This window comes from Grampus griseus (assembly GCF_964374135.1).
Source record: "Grampus griseus genome assembly, chromosome: 5".
Classification (NCBI taxonomy): domain Eukaryota; kingdom Metazoa; phylum Chordata; class Mammalia; order Artiodactyla; family Delphinidae; genus Grampus; species Grampus griseus.
In genome coordinates this window covers 60682612-60701076 of record NC_138998.1, presented here as the reverse complement: position 1 = coordinate 60701076, position 18465 = coordinate 60682612, and the positions used below count along the sequence as shown (strand labels likewise).

Genomic DNA, 18465 nt, shown 5'->3' with positions numbered 1-18465 from the left:
ACCCAGACTATTGTATTTTCTTATGGCAGCCCAAGTAGACTAAGATGCAAGGCTATAAGCAAATATGCCCCTTTGCTCTGGAAGAAAATGCCTTTATCTCAAGGTTGTTTGCTTGCTTACCACTTTTGTTCGGCTGAGTAAATTTGAAGATCTCAATTAGATCTTCATTTAATGATTCATGAATTGGACAGTATCCCATCTTAGCACTTAGAAAGGAGCTCTCAGGACCCGTCCGAAATGGAAGCTTATTATAGGCAGAAGGGGGAGGAAAAAGAAAGCTTCTAGCAAAAGAGTGGATTGTTTCAGGCAAGGTCACCTTCATTTGGGGGAAGCTGTGGGTCTATCAGGCAGATTACCCGACTAGTGCTGACCAGGTAATTCCAGATTGACTGGTTAAAGGACACATTCCTGGGAGAGGCTGAAAATGCAATTAGGTTACGTATTAAGTCTTGTTTTCCTGATGTGGGGCTTAGCACAGGTGACTCCATTTTGGCCTTGTTGTTTCTTTCTTAATGCTATTAAAATGGTAGATACCCCAAGCTCAGTGTTCTTCAGTTGAGATGCAAAACCACTGCATGTTCAGCATTCACCTGGCCCTGTAGGACTTGCAGAACAAGGGGAGCCCCTGCAAACACGATGCACATGATGCTTGTTGTGCTGTGGGTAATAAAGTCTTTTCTTTCTGACCCGGGAGTCTCCTGTTTTCTGCCACCATCTAAACTAATTAGCTTGCAAATAGGGTAAAATCAAATCTCATAGTTGACACCTATGACAGAGCCAAAGTTAATTTATTTTAGTTTCTCAAAGAAGTCATGCCCTGGAAGACATCACAAATGCTACTTTCTCTACCTAGAACATTTCATCCCTTCTCTTTTCCTGGTAACTACCATCAGTTTCTCTGGGAAGCCTTCTCCCCTGCCTCCCGTTCCTTATCCCTTGACAGCATTATTTCCCCCCTCCTCCAAACCCCCAGAGAGCCTTCTGCTTCTCTGACCATAGCACTTCTTCCAATGTATTATAATTCCCTGTTTATTTACTTGGTCCCTTCTTCCCCTGTAGAGTAGGATCTCTGTGAGGACAGAGATAGTGTCTTCTAAAATATATCCCAGATCTAGTACATTGCTGGGCATACTGTAGGTGTTTAATAAGTATTTATGGAATGAATGTGGTGTTATTATACTGATATGCATAAAGCAGTATTAAAACACAGATGAAGGTCATCTAAATCAGCGTGAAGGTCTAAGAGGAAAGCCTTAAAGGGAACCAAAATGTCACCGCCAAGTATGACTCTGACATAAAAGTTATTTTGAGCTGAAGGCAATCAAGAAGCAGTAAATGTGGAAAAAGCTCCCCCTTTTCTTTCTAAAGGCAGGAAATAAATGTTTCCTTTCATGGAGACAGACATCAGCCCAAAGACTAGAGACCAGTGTAAAAGTAAACTCAAAATGGAGTTGGTGTTGCTAAAATACAGCTGGGAGATCATTGAGGAAGTGTGACTTATGCACATCTCAGCCTGGATGGAATCTGACCTTTTGACCACTTATTGTCTTAACACCGGCATCCAGAATATCTATCCAGTGTAGAGCCCTCTAAAATACAGCCCTCTAAAATACAGCTGGGAGATCATTGAGGAAGTGTGACTTATGCACATCTCAGCCTGGATGGAATCTGACCTTTTGACCACTTATTGTCTTAACACCGGCATCCAGAATATCTATCCAGTGTTCCAGAAACTCAAGATAATTATTCAACTCACCCTAAAATTAGCTCATGACAGCCTACCTACTTATTTGACCCTTACCCTAGAATAACTAGTGAGAGCCTGTCCCTTAAGGAATATTGCCCTAAGGGATTGCCTGAGAGTCCAACATAATTCTTTTTTTTGGCCGTGTGGCTTGTGGGATATCAGTTCCCTGACCAGGGATTGAACCCAGGCCATGGAAGTAAAAGCCCAGAATCCTAAACGCTAGGCCACCAGGGAACCCTCTAATTCTTGAACAACCTTGTGGCTTTTGCCTTTATAAGCCCCTGATTCCTTCTCTTCCCCGGAACACTCTTGGTTTTACCCTAATCTGTGTCTCTGAATTGCAGTTCTTGAGGCCCTAAATAAAGGGTCTTTGCAGCTGCGATATTATTATGAATACTAATTATTAATATTATTGTTCAACAAGAGACACTGGTGTAATCTGCAAACAAGCTTTGTAAACCTAACTCTCATCTTCCTACTTAAGGAAGATAAGCCCTAGTTGGACTACTCCTAGTCCAAGCCTCATTGTCTTGTCAATTCTTCACAAATTGTTTCTTTGTAGAAAAGGTATAAAAACTTCCTGCTCTGGTCACTTCTTCTGGTCTTCATTTTCTTTCGGAGACTCCCATGTACATGTAAAAAATCAATAAACTTTGTGTGCTTTTCTCCTGTTAATGTCTTTGTCACTACCTTTCAGACCTGGCCAGGGACCCTAAGAGGTTGGAGGAAAACTTTTTCCTACAGCTTCCTAGAGGAGGTGACGATTCAAGTTGGTCTGGAGGACAAATTTGTTAGTAGGCAGAGAAGGGAAAGGCGTTTCAGGCAGTGAGGATGGTATATGAACTCGGAAGAAGTAGGGACTGGAAAAGTAGTGCCTTTCAGAAACTGCGGGGTCTTCCCTGGTGGCGCGGTGGTTGGGGGTCCGCCTGCCGATGCAGGAGACACGGGGTCGTGCCCCGGTCCAGGAAGATCCCACATGCCGCGGAGCGGCTGGGCCCGTGAGCCATGGTCGCTGAGCTTGCGGGGCCTGTGCTCTGCAGCGGGAGAGGCCGCAGAGGTGAGAGCCCCGCGTACCGCAAAAAAAAAAAAAAAAAAGAAACAAACTGCGTATGTTTCAGTATGACTGCAGCTAGGGTCAGAGGGAGGGATGGAGTGGCAGGAAATAAAGCTGACGGGTAGGCAAGGGCTGAACATGAAGTTTGAATTTTATCTAGAATCTAGATTTTCATGTCACGCTTGGACTTTTTGTTAAAGGCACATCCTCTTCAGTGTATCATAACGTGAAATGGTGGGCAGAAAAAAGAGTAGTAATTTAAGAAAACTTGGGTTGCAATATTGGTTCCTCCACTCACTTCTCTCTGGGCCTCAGAACCACGGTAAAAAAAAAAAAAAGCAGTAATAACATCTATCTTAAGAGTTTTGCGAGGATTAAATGCAGTAACTTAGGTAAAGGTACATGGCATCATTCAATAAATTCGTTTTTCCCCCTCTTTTTCCTGTGGGTCAGTAGGGTGGAGGCCTGGCCGCTTTCGCACGCCCCTCCCAGGTCGAGGTTGGGCACTGCCGGGAGAACTGCTGCCGACCGGACTGCTGCCGACCGGCGGGTCCCTCTCCCTCAGGTTGGTCCGGCCTGGGATCGGCCGCACGGGGGCGCGCTAGGCTGCCCCATGGCACTCTATGGTTCTTCCTTTCGCCCCGGAAGTGGTTCCGGGCAGGGTTTGGTAAGGTCGGGCCATGGTGGGGCAGAGGTTGGGAAGATGGCGTGGCGAGGCTTGGCGCAGAGAGGCTGGGGCTGTGGTCAGGCGTGGGCTCCGCCGGCGGGCGGCCGCAGCTGCGAGGAGCTCACTGCAGCCCTGGGTCAGCCGCGGCTGCTCGGGCGCAGGTAATGGTCGCGTCTCGGGGCTTCTCGCCTCTCGTGCCCTCGGCTCCGGCAGCGCATCCTGAGGGGCAGAGGCCGTGCGGTTCTCTTATGCTGCCCCCGGCTCACCCTCTCTCTTCACCAGCCCCTCCTCTCTCCCTCCCCCTTTACCCCTCGCCTGCGTCCAGTCCTCGCTTCTTGCCGCGCCACCCTGCCCGAGTGCACAGTGACCAGCCCCGGCCCAACTCTCCGTGAGCCCGCGGTGGCCCCTTTCCCATCCGGAGGGACGGGAAAAGTAATCTGTGAGGGCTGATTGCGCACCACGCCTCATAATCCTGCGAGCAAGAGTTAACACCGCTGGTAGAATGGCAGGGCTGAGATTTTATTCTGTCAGTCTTTATAAAACCTTTGTTTTACTACAAATTACCTTCTTTATCGTTTAGAGAACTCTGTAAGGGAAGGCGGAGTCAGAGGAGCGCATCACTTTGCCTCTTGCAGAGTTGTAGGAGAGGCTTTTCTGTTAAAGAAATTGGGAAGTGGAGTATTTGGTTTCTACATGACTTGGAAAGAAAAGTCAGTTTTTCCCGAGTAAAAGCTGTATGAAGAGTACGGTCTATCAGTATTTGCTGCTTTTGCATTAGAGTAATTCAACTCTAAATTGAGAGAAGAGAGAAATCCCTGAACTAATATTCTGACGTGTGTTTGGCTCTGAAATTTTTTCCTGTTCTTTAACAGAATTTCAGCTCTGCCAGTTTCTGACTTGGTTAGATGTGTGCCTGGAATCCACCTGACTGATAGTAGCAAGGAACATGAAGTGTTTATCAACATGGGGATTAGCCAGTGGTAAATAATTGAGGCTCCAACATGGTGGAGCCATCCTTAAGTTTAAAATCACCTGGAGTGTTTTTAGACTATTTCCCAGGCCCTATCCCAGTCCTTCCTGTCATCTTGCCTGGTGCTGGGGGGCGGGGAGTGAAAGAACCTGCAGTTCTAAACAAGCACTGCATGTGTGTAGGATCAGAAATTTGTGGAAAACTGGCTTATATTGTACCTTAACTTCATGATACACTGGAACATGGAGCCTCAGGCACTAATCTTAAACTCCTGAGGAGATGGAGAATGAGGTCAGGTGGAGGTGGTGGTTGATTTCAGTGGTCCTGATTCCATTTCCACTTTACTCCAAATCCCAGTCGAAATTGCATGGTTTGAGGGGGAGGAAAAGTGAATACAGTTATTAGGAGGCAACAGGTGTTAAATATTCAAGATACGTGTTAGGAAGGGAAAGGAAAAGAACTAACTTGGTTAATGAGGCCATTTAAAAAAAAAACATGTGATGTTGAAGATTAGCATCACAATTTTTTAGTTTGTCATTTATATGCAGAGTTTGAAATTGACATTTTTTGTGGTGACACTGAAAAATGTGCATTACAAGAGATTGTAGGTAAGCCTGAAATATAATAGAATATATGTCTACTTTCCTCTAGAAAGCATGAGTTTCCTTGTATATAACTTTATTAGGTCTGCTTTCACTTCTAGTGGTTCTAAAATTAGTATGTGGAGGAATGAAGTCATGGATACGGTTAAAAAGCAGAGGTCTGGGCTCAGTCCTTGTGATTTTGATGTAATGGGCCTGAAGTGTGGCTGAGAATTTGCATTGTTTTCGTCTTACAAGAACTACAGGTGGTGATATTCCTCAAAATTTCTGCAAACAATAGCAGGCCCAAGGCAGCCCACCAGCCAAGAATGGTTTCTATGTCTTTAAAGGGTTGCAAAACAAAACACTATGCCGCAGAGTTTTAAATTGTTCTTCACAAAGACTAAAATGTTTATTGTCTGGCTCTTTACAGAAAAAAGAGACTATTTCACTTAGGGTTTTCAGAAACTTTACCATGATCAAACTGTTGGCAGCACTGCTGAAAAATGGTTTAGGTCTGAAAGAAGCCTGCGTAATTTGTCAGTTGTATAGAACTAGCTAAGAGAAGAAAATAGTTGATTGTAGCACTTACACGGAGCTTAAATCTTTTAGATTAGGATAACAATCTTAAGATATCTTTAGGTTAAATACCTGACAAATTAGTAAATCAGGTATATTCAATTATTTTCCCTGTTTAATTCACCATGTATTAACTCAAGGTGAGTTTTAAGAAAATAATTGTGGCATGCAAGAGTTTATGCCCCTTCCCCTAAATACAACTATTTTCTTTTAAGTGGGATGAGTCTGTTGTGTGTGTGCTTGGACACGTCTTGTCTCCATTTGCACAATAGGCCACTTCTACTCAGTTTATTCACACAAATCTATAGTAACATAGACATTAGTGCTGACTTGTACTATATCTAAGTGGCATTGTCTTTATCCTCACACTGTTGAAAACAATTCACTAGATCGTGTTATCTTACCACTAAGGCAACAGATATATAGACATGACTTTTCAATTTAAAAGTTACGGGATGATATTAAAAAATGGAACCATAACAATTGTGTGGTTAGTGGTAACTCAAGCATTCATAAGATCTTCCCACTTTGAGCACGTTACATTGCTTTCACAAATCACTAGTTATTGGCAGAAGGACCAAAGCACAGAGCAAAAAGGCAGGCCTGTCCTCATGAGTTGGTATATACCTTTTGTGACTCTTTCCTCCCATCCCACCCCCATGCATTTTATTGTGTTGCTTCCTTTGTTTTCCAGACTTATTTCAGGTCATTTATTTTTCCATATTACCTACCCATATGAATGGTTAGAGCTTAAGAACCTAGGCCTTTAAATATGATATCAAACATTTGCAGTTGGAGACATTTATTACACTTTTCCTGGTTGGTTTTACTTCTAAGAAATGTAAAAAGCTCACTAAGGACAGAGAACGTACCTTGTCATATAATGTGTGATGAAGTACTTATTACATCTAAAAGCATCCTTGTACCAACAGAAAACCCAGCTCTAGCTGACCTTAATAATTAGGGGAATTTATTGGTTTATACCGTTAAAAAGTCCAGAGGTGAGCCTGGCTTCTGGGTGAGGCAAGATCGTGTTTCAGATTGTCACCAGGACTCCATTTTCCTCCATGGCTTGGCTCTGCTTCCTAAACGTTGGCTTTATGCTCTCAGTATGCTATCTCCTTGTTGTAAGATGGCTGTCAGCAGCTCTTGGGGCTATATACTTGTAGGTTCAAGTCCAGCAGAAAAGATTCTCTTCCCCAGTATTACAAACAAAATCTTGAAATTTGAATTTCACTGGACTGGATTGGCCTAACTTGGGATGCATGTTCATCTTTGAATTCCTTAAAGTTGCCAGGGATGTGGGACGTGTAGGTTCGCTTAAGCCAGTCAGGAGCTTGGTGTGCCTCCCCAAACCAAGTGGCTGGAAATTCCAGGGTACCCTTAGGTGCGGATGCTAGGATTGAGCCAAAAAAGCTCACTGTCAGTCCTAGTGAAACTTTTGTATTGGAATACTTTGGTTACAAATCCTAATTTTAAAATTCTAGTCAGATAGGATTAACCTGTAGATAACCATTGTAATTTAAGTAGAAATGTTGTTGGAAGGATGAGGGATTAGATTCTAGCTCCTGCTGTTCAAAGTGGTTCATGAACGAGCAGTTCAGGACAGGGTTTGCCAAACATATTTTGTAAATGGCTCGATAGAAAATAGGGCCACGTAGGTCACTGTCAGATATTCTTTTTCTTTTAAACAACTCTTTTAAGCAATAATAAATGAGACAACTGAGGAAGCTGCTACCAGATCAGGTTCTGCTAACCAAAGTAAGAACTATGCTGTCTCCACCGTTATTTTCACTAGCAGAAGTCATGCCTCGTGTGCTGCCTCTCACTCAACTCAGTTCTGACTTCAGGTGTTGTGCTGATGTATCTGATTAACAGGCCCTGATCACATCTCGAATACTAACCAAAAGGATACCTGGGAAATAGTTCTTAGCTTTCCAGTCCCTGCAGCATGTGAATGTACCATAGGTGAAAGGAATAGGTGTTCAGTGAGCCAAGTCATAGTACTTAATTCTATCCAACAAGTTCTGTATGTCCAACTCTAATTCCCAGTGTATGTATTCCTAACATGTATTTTGCATCTGAACTGCATCTGGGGCCAATTTGTTCTTGGTGTCCTCAGTCCCACACTTAACTTCTGTTGAGATTCTCAAGGTAAATATTATTCTAGGCAAAAGGTCTGGCTTTGCGTCAAATCCAGATTCCCAACCTGGTGTATTTGTATTCCTTTTCAAGTATTGTGCTTCAGAATTGTAAATGAGTTGATGAGCTGTAGAAGAACTGATTGAGTACATATCCTGGAGTATTAAGCTGTTGGAGATATAAAGAAATCTCATCCTTCATATTTCTTGGTCTAAAAGGAAGAAAATGTGGCCTACTGGTTGGGATTCTGGGTTCTCACTGCCGTGACCCAGGTTCAATCTTGGTTGGGGAGCTGAGATCTTGTAAGTCACGAGACGTGACCAAAAAAAAAAAAGAATACCAGAAACCAACAACATTGGGTTACGATTTTTTTTTAACTTATTTATTTTTGGCTGCGTTGGGTCTTCGTTGCTGTGCGCAGGCTTTCTCTAGTTGCAGCAAGCGGGGGCTGCTTCATGGTGGTGTGCGGGCTTCTCATTGCGGTGGCTTCTCGTTGCGGAGCACGGTCTCTGGGCACATGGGCTTCACTAGTTGTGGCTCACAGGCTCAGTAGTTATGGCTCCCCGGCTCTAGAGCGCAGGCTCAGTAGTTGTGGCACATGGGCTTAGTTGCTCCATGGCATGTGAGATCTTCCCGGACCAGGGCTCGAACCCGTGTCCCCCTGCATTGGCAGATGGATTCTTAACCACTGCTGCCACCAGGGAGGCCCTGGGTTACAATTTGTAACCATTTACAGGGAAACATTTAAAGGAAACATATTCCTATTACTTTATGTCACATCTTTGGGGTTTTTGGCCCAAAGTGGTGTTACTTGTAATTTATTTACTAGACCTAGCTCTAAATTACTTCGGAATATTTAATAAAAATCAAATCCAATTGCAAAGGATTAACATCTGCCACTTTTAAAGCTGTTATCAGTTAGGAATGCATTTGGCTATAAGTTAATTGTTGCTTAAAGAAACGAGAGGAGTATTTAGCATAAAATGATTGGAGGTAGGTGGCTATTGTCTTTGCTCAGTGGCTCAAAAAATGTTAAGGTTAGTTTCTGAAGCCCTTGGCCTTTCTCTGGGCATTCAAGATGACTGCCTCATCTCTAGGAAATTGCGTCCTTTTTCAAGGCAAAAAGAAGTGGGAGGGATGTGACATTAGTGATACCTCCAATTTTATCAGATAAGCAAAACCTTTTCAAGAGGTTTCTAAACAGTTAAGTCTCATTTTGTCAGAACTCTGTAACATGGCCATCCCTAGCCATAGGAGAGACTGGTAAAGTGAAGATATTTATCTTTCCTAGGCTCTGCAGAAAAAGCAGGCAACAGAACAAGAACTAGAAATAGATTTGCAATTAGCCATTCAACAGTTACTTGCTATAGGATATTCATAAGACTGGGAACAGGTTCTGAAGTTCAGAGCCATTCAGAGCAGCATTGGCATTGTTTGACTAAGTGTACTGCTTTCCGAAATAGATTTTGTTGAAAGAAGTAGCACTTATTTGTTAGTACAAATTCTAAATTACTAGAAGTTTTAAGGTGAATTACTTTATCATCATCACCCATCCTCACCATGTGATGTCTGAGAAGTTGAACTGTGGCGTAGACTTAGTGTTGAAGACAGAGCATTTTAGGTGAGTAATGGTAATAGTAGCTATACCATTTTTCTGAGTTTCGTGTTTCCAAATGCCTGCTAGACATCACCTGGGTGTTCTACCAATGCTAAAAATACTTCATTGCAATATAATTTACATGTAGTAAAACATATAAGTATTAACGCATACAGCCCATTAGTTCTGACAAATGTATACACCTGTGCAACCATCACCTAAAAATAAAGATACTGCCCATCATTCCATCAAGTTCCCTCTTGCCCCTTTCCAATCAAGTCCCACTTTACGCAACCACTATTAATTTTTTAAAAAAATTATTTATTTATTTATTTTTGGCTGTGTTGGGTCTTCATTGCTGTGCGCAGGCTTTCTCTAGTTGCAGCGAGCAGGGGCTACTCTTCGTTGTGATGCATGGGCTTCTCATTGAGGTGACTTCTCTTGTTGCAGAGCACGGGCTCTGGGTGCGCGGGCTTCAGTATTTGTGGATGAGGGCTCAGTAGTTGTGGCTTATGGGCTCTAGAACGTGGGCCCAGTAGTTGTGGCGCATGGGCCTAGTTGCTCCACAGCATATGGAATCTTCCTGGACCAGGGCTCGAACCCGTGTCCCCTTCATTGGCAGGTGGATTCTTAACCACTATACCACCAGGGAAGTCCACCACTATTGATTTTGGTCACCACAAATTATTTTTGCCTGTTCTTTAGCTTGATATGCATTAATGGAATCACACACATTATGTGCTCTTTTGTGTTTGACTTCTTTTACTCAGCAGTGTTTTTGAGATTCATCCGTGATGTGTGATCAGTAGTTTTTCACTGAGTGATACAGTTGGCCCTCTGTATCTCCAGGTTCCTCATCCATGTATTCAAACAACTGTGGATGGGGAATGTCACTGTATTATGTCATTTTATATAAGGGATTTCAGCATCCCGAATTTGGTATCCGCAGGGAGTCCTAGAACCAGTCTCCCGTGGATACTGAGGGACCACTGTATTCCATTGTATGAATATTACACAGTTCATCCTTTCCCCTGTTGATGGAAATTTAAGTTCCAATTTTTACCTGTTAGAACTGAGCTGATGTGATTGCAGGCATTTTAAACAGTGCCCAAGATGGAATTATTCATCTCTCATTTTCCAGTTTCCTATTTTGGTGCCTCTGATTTTCCTTGTCTTAGTGAGTAGCACCACCTTCCTTTCAGTTATTCAGAATAAAACCAATAATCATTCTTGACCCCTTCTTTCTTCTAACATAATTATTGACCCTTTCTTTATTAGGAACTGGCCTTGGTGGTGGAGATAAAATGAATACAGAAGTGATAATCTAGTTATGGTACAGGCAATAAATGAGACAAGTATAAGAGTACATACAGGATGCTTTAGAACTCTAGGAGTACAGAGGAGACACCCAGCCTGCGAGAGTTTAGGAAGGCTTCCTGGAGGAGGAAATAAATGAACTGAATTTTGAAGGGCACGAAAAAGTTAAAGGGAAGTAAGTACCGCAACAAAGGAGTAGCATTGCTCAATTTGGTGGGGTGATGAAAAATTTACTGTGAGATTTAAAGCAGGGGAATGATAATATATTTGTGCCTAATAAAATGTGGAGGATGAGTTGGAGTAAGGCAGTATTAGAAGCAGTGAGATCTGTTAGGAAATGGTAGAGTATTCCAGGCCAAAAGGGATGAACTAAGGGATTGTGTGGGAATTAGGGAGAGAATGTTGGCCCTCTAAGAGGGCATTTGAGGAAGTGTTCAATGTTTGTGGAAGAGTGATATGAGGAAAGAAGAACATGCAACATGTTAAAATGTTTGAACTTAAGTCAGCTGTTGCTGTTGTTTAGGCATGGGGTACGGGACTAGATTAGGAGTGAAAAAAATATTTGACAGATTTGGTTTTAAATTAGATGGTAAGAATTAAGCAGAGAGAACTCCATAATGACTTCTAGATTTTTAATCTTAGTGATTAAGATAACTGTGGGCCCACTGAAAGAATAAAGAAGTCAGAAAATGGAGCTTGTAGAAGGGGATGAATTCCCTTCTGAATATATTGATTTTAAAGTAATAGGGAGCATATCCAAGTAGAATTATTCAGTATATAGTTGGAAATACAAGACAAGAAAATTGAGGCTGGGACTAGAGACATATATTTGAATCATTTACTTGCTTAGAAGTCATCCGGGCCACAGAAATGAACTTTTTCTTTTATTCAACCAAAGTGTTTCAAGGCCCACGTTACAAAGGTGAGAAGACCTGTCTGACTGGCAGACAGGAGTTCTATGAGTCTGAAGGATATAGTAGGATTAGAGTACAATGAGAACAAACAGGAAGGGGCCTCTACATGGTCTACCTGGGGGAAATTACCATTTTACAAAAGAAAAAAATGCTTCACAAATTTATATGGGTTCAGTTTGAATGGAGAATGTGTAAAGGAACTGTTAGAGCCTTTAAGTATATCTGTCTTTATGAGATAGGAGAAAGGGGGAAGCCGTTAGGAAAGCACGTGTGAAGAGCAGGGAGTGCAACCTTACAGGCGCTGACAGGTGTGATCAGTAGTGTCAGATGTTTTGAGGAGGTCAAGCTATAAGGACTCAAACAAGAAAACCCTTTATAGAACATCTAGTTGGGTGTCCCCCAAACTGGTAGTGAAGTAAATAGGGGGCAAGGTGGGGAAAATCTGCCAATTTGTAATGGTTAGTACTTATAAAAGGAAAATCATTATTTGATTTAAATGTTTGGCCAAACTTCAAAAAAAATAAAGCTATTCTGTGCTAATTCAAACCACAACTTGTAGTTCTCCAGCTTTTTACAGGATTGCAGACTGTGTGGGGGATGGATACAAATTATTCTGTTGATTGATACACAGTAACGGCGCAAACAGATGCCCTGTAAAGCTGCTGTAGTTTATGTCTCTCCTTTTTCAGAAGGGCACAGTTCATTGTTTTGACTGAATCCTACCTGGGAGTAGGAGTCTTGGTGGCTTTGGGGCTGCATAGTGAGAATAAACTGAAATGGTGATGATGCACGTCAGTTGGGGAGGCTCGTAGAGGTTGATGTTTGCAAGATGCAGCTCTGTTTCTTCCTTCCTTCCCTCCTTCCTTCCTTCTTTCCTTCCTTCCTATTTATTTTCCTTATTTTTTTTGGCTGCATCGGGCCTTAGTTGCAGCACACGGGATCTTCGTTGAGGCACACAGGATCTTTAATTACCACACTCGGTCTCTGTTGCTGCGCTCAGGCTTCTTACTAGTTGCGGTGTGAGGGTTTTCTGTCTCTAGTTGTGGTGCGCGGGCTCCAGGGTGCATGGGCTCTATAGTTGTGTTGCGCGGGCTCCAGAGCACAAGGGCTCTGTAGTTTGCGGCACGCAGGCTCTCTCATTGAGGTGCGTGATCTCAGTAGTTGTGGCGCGTGGGCTTAGTTGTCCCGAGGCATGCGGGATCTTAGTTCCCCAATCAAGGATCGAACCCACGTCCCTGCAGCTCTGTTTCTAATCTGTTATTTTCCCCTATAGGTTTAATGTTTTTATTCAGCAAAAATGTGGATTCAGAAAAGCACCCAGGAAGGTTGAACCTCGAAGATCAGACACAGGAACAAGTAGTGAAGCATACAAGAGAAGTGCTTTGATTCCTCCTGTAGAAGAAACAGCCTTTTATCCTTCTCCTTATCCTATAAGGACTCTTGTAAAGCCTTTGTTTTTTACTGTTGGGGTAAGAGCTCACGTCACTAGGAGTTACCTACCTTGCTGCAGGTGTAGTGTTAAAGTATCAATACTACTTGTCCTATTTGGGCTCCCTTAAAGACAAGTGGAGTGAGATCAAAAGGATCTGGGGTCATGATTACAATAGAACATGAATTTAATAATTGCTGTTAGAGTATGGGTCATTTATGTAAGCCCTGGAGAAGAAACTCATGGGCCTCTTATTTGGTATAACAATGCAAGTGATACTGAGTTGATATTTTGAATTTTATTGGAAAAGTTCTAACTGTAAACAGGCCCCAGGGTACTGTAACGTTAATAAAATGGGAAACAATTAAGTGTTCTTTTCACCTAGTAAGTTTCAGTGGGCCAGATGTTCCTTATGTTTATAAAAAGCAATGAAAATGAAATATCATCCTTGGAACTACGTATAGATCTGTTTAAAAAAATTTTTCTTTTGTAATATATTTATTTTATATAGTTTACAGGCTGTGCATTTGGATCAGCTGCCATTTGGCAATATGAATCACTGAAATCCAGGGTGCAGAGTTATTTTGATGGTATAAAAGCTGATTGGTTGGATAGCATAAGACCACAGAAGGAAGGAGACTTCAGAAAGGAGGTAAAGATAAACATGGCATTTTTTTTGTTCTAGTTGATCAGTTTTTGAAGTCTGGTTATTTATGAAGTGTTTTTAGTTAATGGCAACATTAGATCAGTAGATGTGAAGTCATTGCAGTTAATATTCTTCTTTAGAGTCATTTCATTGTAGTAAGTATCAATGTTTCGTATGTCTGGCAACGTTGTACTTAACAGTGTTCCAAGAAGTTTGTCCCTCTACCCACATATCAAGAATCACCACAGATAGTTGTTAAAAATTAATGTTTTGGAGCCTCTTCCAGCTCTACTAAGGGCCACTGTTTTACTTTTAGAGTACATATTAGAATCACAGGGAGTTTTATGCTTGAGGGGTAGAGATACTATGTGGGTTTTAAAAAGCTTCTCAGTGACATGATGTTTATATATCTCTGATAAATAACCACTGTTGATGTTTTTTCTAACTGTGCTCAGGGGATCAAGATGCAAGAAAAGGGTACAAATATAGAGCTTTTAGAACTTTTCATTATTTCATATGCAAGTTGATGGCCTTCCTTCTACCTAACTGATTTTCTTAAAATGTTGCCTTTTAGATAAAGTGTATATTTTATTTCATTTGCCAGTACTTATTGAGCAGAGACCATAGGCTAATTTGTGGATCCAGGTCCATTTATTTTTCAAGCACCTCCGTATTTTTTTATGACACACTGCTCTTCCAGTTTGGAGAGAGTGTGATATCCTCTTCAGTTTTCTCCTTCCTAGGAACTTCTTATATCCTGGCTAGTGAGAGAGCAGCCTTGGGTTTTCTTTTTCCTAATGATAGTTGAAGGTTCCTCTAAGTAGGGAGAAGGATTCATTCCTCCTTGTTTCCCCATAGACACAAGAAGCATGAGCCCTACCAGTTCTAGACAGGCTTTATGTCAGAAAAACAATGGATGTAATATTTGCAGGTAAAACCTGCAGTAATGAGCAGTGGTTTTTATTCAGTACAATATGTTTGAGAAGATAGTAACACTGACCTATTCCACAGTCCTGGATCCCTTGAAAGCTACAGGCTTCTGCACTATAAAGTTTTGATACCCAAATTGTTCCTTGGAATGGTGAAAATGACACATGCAATATACATAATCTTCATCCAAAGATGGATTTGTTTAAAGTAGTTAAATGATAAGAGATAAAATATAAAATCCATGTTAAAGAAAATTGAAATAACACATAAATATATCATGGGAAGTGAAAGTCCTGGGAACCCGTGCCGCACTACTACATATGCAGTGAGTAAGGTCTGAGAGTTCACACACATTTAAATTGTTGTTGACCTTGAACAACTCAGGGGTTGGAGAGCTGACCCTCCACGCAGTGGCACACGTGCCTGTAACTTTATAGTTGGACCTCTGTAACAGCGGTCCCACATCTGTGGATTCCACCAACTGCGAATGGTGTAGTATATTGTAGTACATATTTATTGAAAAAAATCTGCATATAAGTCCAGTGCAGTTCAAACCCCTGCTGTTCAAAGGTCAACTGAATTACAAAAATGGAATCATTGTTGTGCATGAATCAAATATATGTTGATCTGTAACTTTTTTTCTTTACCTTAGGTTTCTTTCTGTATTAGTATACAAAGTCTGGTTCAGTTTCATAGTTAGAACATAGTTTTTTTTAATTAAAAAACTTTAATCATGGAAAATTTCAAAGGTAAAGTAAAAAGAGTGAAGAGAATAGTATAATGAACCCCTATCATCCAATGTCAACAATTATTGACACATAGCCAACTTTGTTTCATCTGGTTCCCTTTCTTTCCCTTCCTTCCCCACCACTGATTACTATAAAGCAAATTCTAGGCATATATCATCTATAAAATTTCAAGGTGTGTCCCTAAAAGATTATGATTCTGTCTTTTTCTAAACCTCAATCTAGTATTATACCTTTAAAAAAAAAGGCAATTTTAGTAGAAAATATTCTTGGTTAGAATTTTAAAACTAGATTGGGTCTTGGTGAACAATCACTTGATAGTGTGCTAGGTACTTTATGTTATTGATATTCCTCACAGTGGTATTGCTATATATCTGTTACTGTCTCCATTTTATGTATCAGGAAACTGAAGTTTAGAAGTTATTTGAGGTCACAGAGCTTATCAGTGGCTTTGTGTAGAGAATGCAGGCTGTCTGACTATAAAACACCTGTGTTTTCCACTCTATCACATATTTGTTATGTCTGTTGTTCAGTAGAGATTTTTATAGATGAGGACTCTTTCATTTATGCACAAAGGATTTTCTTTCTTGCTTTTCATTTACATAGCCTGAAATTATTTACCATACGGTGATATGCAATTTTTCTTCTGTTTTAGATTAACAAGTGGTGGAATAACCTAAGTGATGGCCAGCGGACTGTGACAGGTTTGTGTTAGCTTACACGTTTTAGCCATTCAAGGGAAGAGAAATCAGACCAAAAGGTACAGTATGTCATAGTCAATGGCTTTTGTACCATGCTCATCAGTGGTTTAGAAGACAGAGTTTCTGTACCTTCAGGCTAATGTAATGGTTTGAAAATAGTGTGGCATAAAGGTATACATGAGGCTCTGGGTCAGTTATTTTCTAATTTTGATCTAGTATGATATTGATCAAATGATCTATCTTTGTTGTAAAATCCTAGCTTGTGAAATAGGTTATGAGTAATTATTACTTTCCCATTAAAGTAACTAAAGGGGACATTGATTAAGTACCTTCTTTATGCAGCATGCTTTATACATATTCTCTCTGTACCTCACAGGGTTGCTTACAGGGTAGTTATCTCCCTTTTTACAGATAAGGAAACTGGCTTTCAGAGAAGGAACTTTTCGAAGGTCACACTGCTAGTAAGTAAGAGCTGAGTTTCAAAACCCAGGTCTGTCTCATCCTAAAGCCGGTTTTCTCTTTTCTATACCATGCTGTTTATAAAATCCTCTTTAAATGTAAGCATGACATGTATATCACCATGATAATTTGTTTTTTTAAATTTTTATGGAAGACAGATATGGCTCTTCAAGGTAACACTTGTGCAATATATTATGGACTTGGTTATTTTGAGAAATTTGGGGAAATGGATTTGTAAGTTCTTTAACAATTGTGCAGATAGGGAAAAAAATCTTCCTAGAGAAATAGCAAAATACTGCTTTTCCTTAAATATGGTTAGACTTAATGGTACTCTTAATTTTCTGTACCTACTTAAGTGGAGAAAAGGTGCTTATGTTTCTTCATTCAGACTGTCTGGAAGGTTTAATTTTTCTCTCTCCTTGGTGGAACCTGATCCTGTCTTCAAGCTTATGGTTTAGACATTGCTTCCTGCAGGAAGTGCTTTTTTTCTGAACTCATTGCACTTTTTAACCACTTATAACACAGCCTGCCTTATATAATTGTACATGTATCATCTTTGAGGACAGTGATGAGATTCATTTTGCTATAGCTCCTAGCACATACCTGGCACACAGTAAAGGCATTCAGTTAAAATCTATTGAGTGAATGAATGTCGATGAGATCTTGAATCAAAAGATTGAGATTTTTCAAAGTATATTGCCATACTGTATAATTGATTAGTTAGTGAGGTCTTAATAAATATGATAACTTCAAAAATAGCTATGTAATAACACGTTTCCATAGGAATTAATTGGGATTTTTGGTTTGTTTGCTTGTTTTCTGAAAATTAATAGCCTTTCCTTAGGCTAGCAAAGTTTTCATTTTTCTTGATATTTTCAAAGTATCTCACAATTAGTTGATACTTAGTGTTCTTTGAAGATTGTGAAGATTTTGTCATTTAACATTTGAGGAAACCTGGGACCAGAATTTAAAACCTTTTTCATGCCAGGAAATGGTTTATCCAAAGAAGTGTTGGTATTTGGAGATAATTAAAAATCAGAATTCTTTCCCTTAGGTGACGTTGCAGTGTAACTAGCAGCTTGAGTATAAAGTACTTCGAACCACATAAATGTGAATGGTCATGCTAAAGACCTTAAATACTTGTCAGGTTAGCTAAGTGACTTTTAAAGGCTGAGGAAATGCTCTTTGATCTGTTCAGTGTCATCTCAAACTCCTTCAGGAAATAATTATTCTGGTAGCAGTGAATCTAGCCTCACTGTTGGTGGTGCTTTATAATCAGTTAGCTATGTACTAAAATTTCAGTGGTTAATAAACTTGTGCTTTAGTTATATCTTGTCTCTTTTCAGAGGTGCCGGTTCATTCCACTGACCTTGCTTAGCCCCTCGATTGCTTCCTTTAGGCTGATTCTAAGTGAGGTTGGCTCAGCTCCTGGCTTTTATTGAGGATGGGGTGACAGATTCATTCTGTGCCATATTTTCCTTGGATTGTAGCTGTTCTCTGAGTGTTTTTCTTTTTGTATTTTGAAAGAACTTGACAAGTCCTTAGGCCACTGACCTAGAAAGTTTCAAAGCTCTGTGAGACTGGTGTGCTTCTTTGCTCTGTAGTATTCACACCTAGACACTGGCAGCTTGAAAGCTGTAGCAGGTTAAAGATTTTGCAGTTTTACACCAAACATTTCATGTAAGAATTCCTTGCTATCTGAACCTAATGTGCTCATGGATTTGGATGGCAAGCTTTTGGTTATAGCAAATTCAGACAGCAAAATGTTTTATCCAAATGCATTTGTTTCCTGAGCTTGAGGTGTAACAAGGGATATCTCAAATTTATCCATATCTCTTTTGAGTCCTAGGTTTGGATAAGAACAGTTGAAATCATAAGGGATACCTGTAATTTACTTTATCTTTAAGGTGGAATCCAGTGGTGAGGTGAAAAACCTCCCTTAGAGCTGATAGCAGTTTTGGAGTCCCTAGTTTTTGACTCTTTTAG

At 40.7% G+C, this 18465-nt stretch overlaps 1 protein-coding gene across 2 annotated transcripts in view; it reads left to right on the top strand.

The window, feature by feature from the left end:
- Window positions 1–3488: 3488 nt before the first annotated feature.
- Window positions 3489–18465, top strand: part of PARL (presenilin associated rhomboid like) — a 64837-nt gene continuing 49860 nt past the window's right edge. Inside the window, exons 1-4 of one of the 2 annotated variants that reach the window (XM_082654556.1) lie at window positions 3489–3629; window positions 12842–13037; window positions 13509–13649; window positions 15975–16023. In XM_082654556.1, the coding sequence (XP_082510682.1) occupies window positions 3505–3629; window positions 12842–13037; window positions 13509–13649; window positions 15975–16023 (511 nt within the window). In that variant the 5' untranslated portion in view covers window positions 3489–3504. Of the gene's footprint in view, window positions 3630–12841; window positions 13038–13508; window positions 13650–15974; window positions 16080–18465 lie in introns of those variants that run through there. The other variant, XM_082654557.1, reaches the window with a different exon arrangement.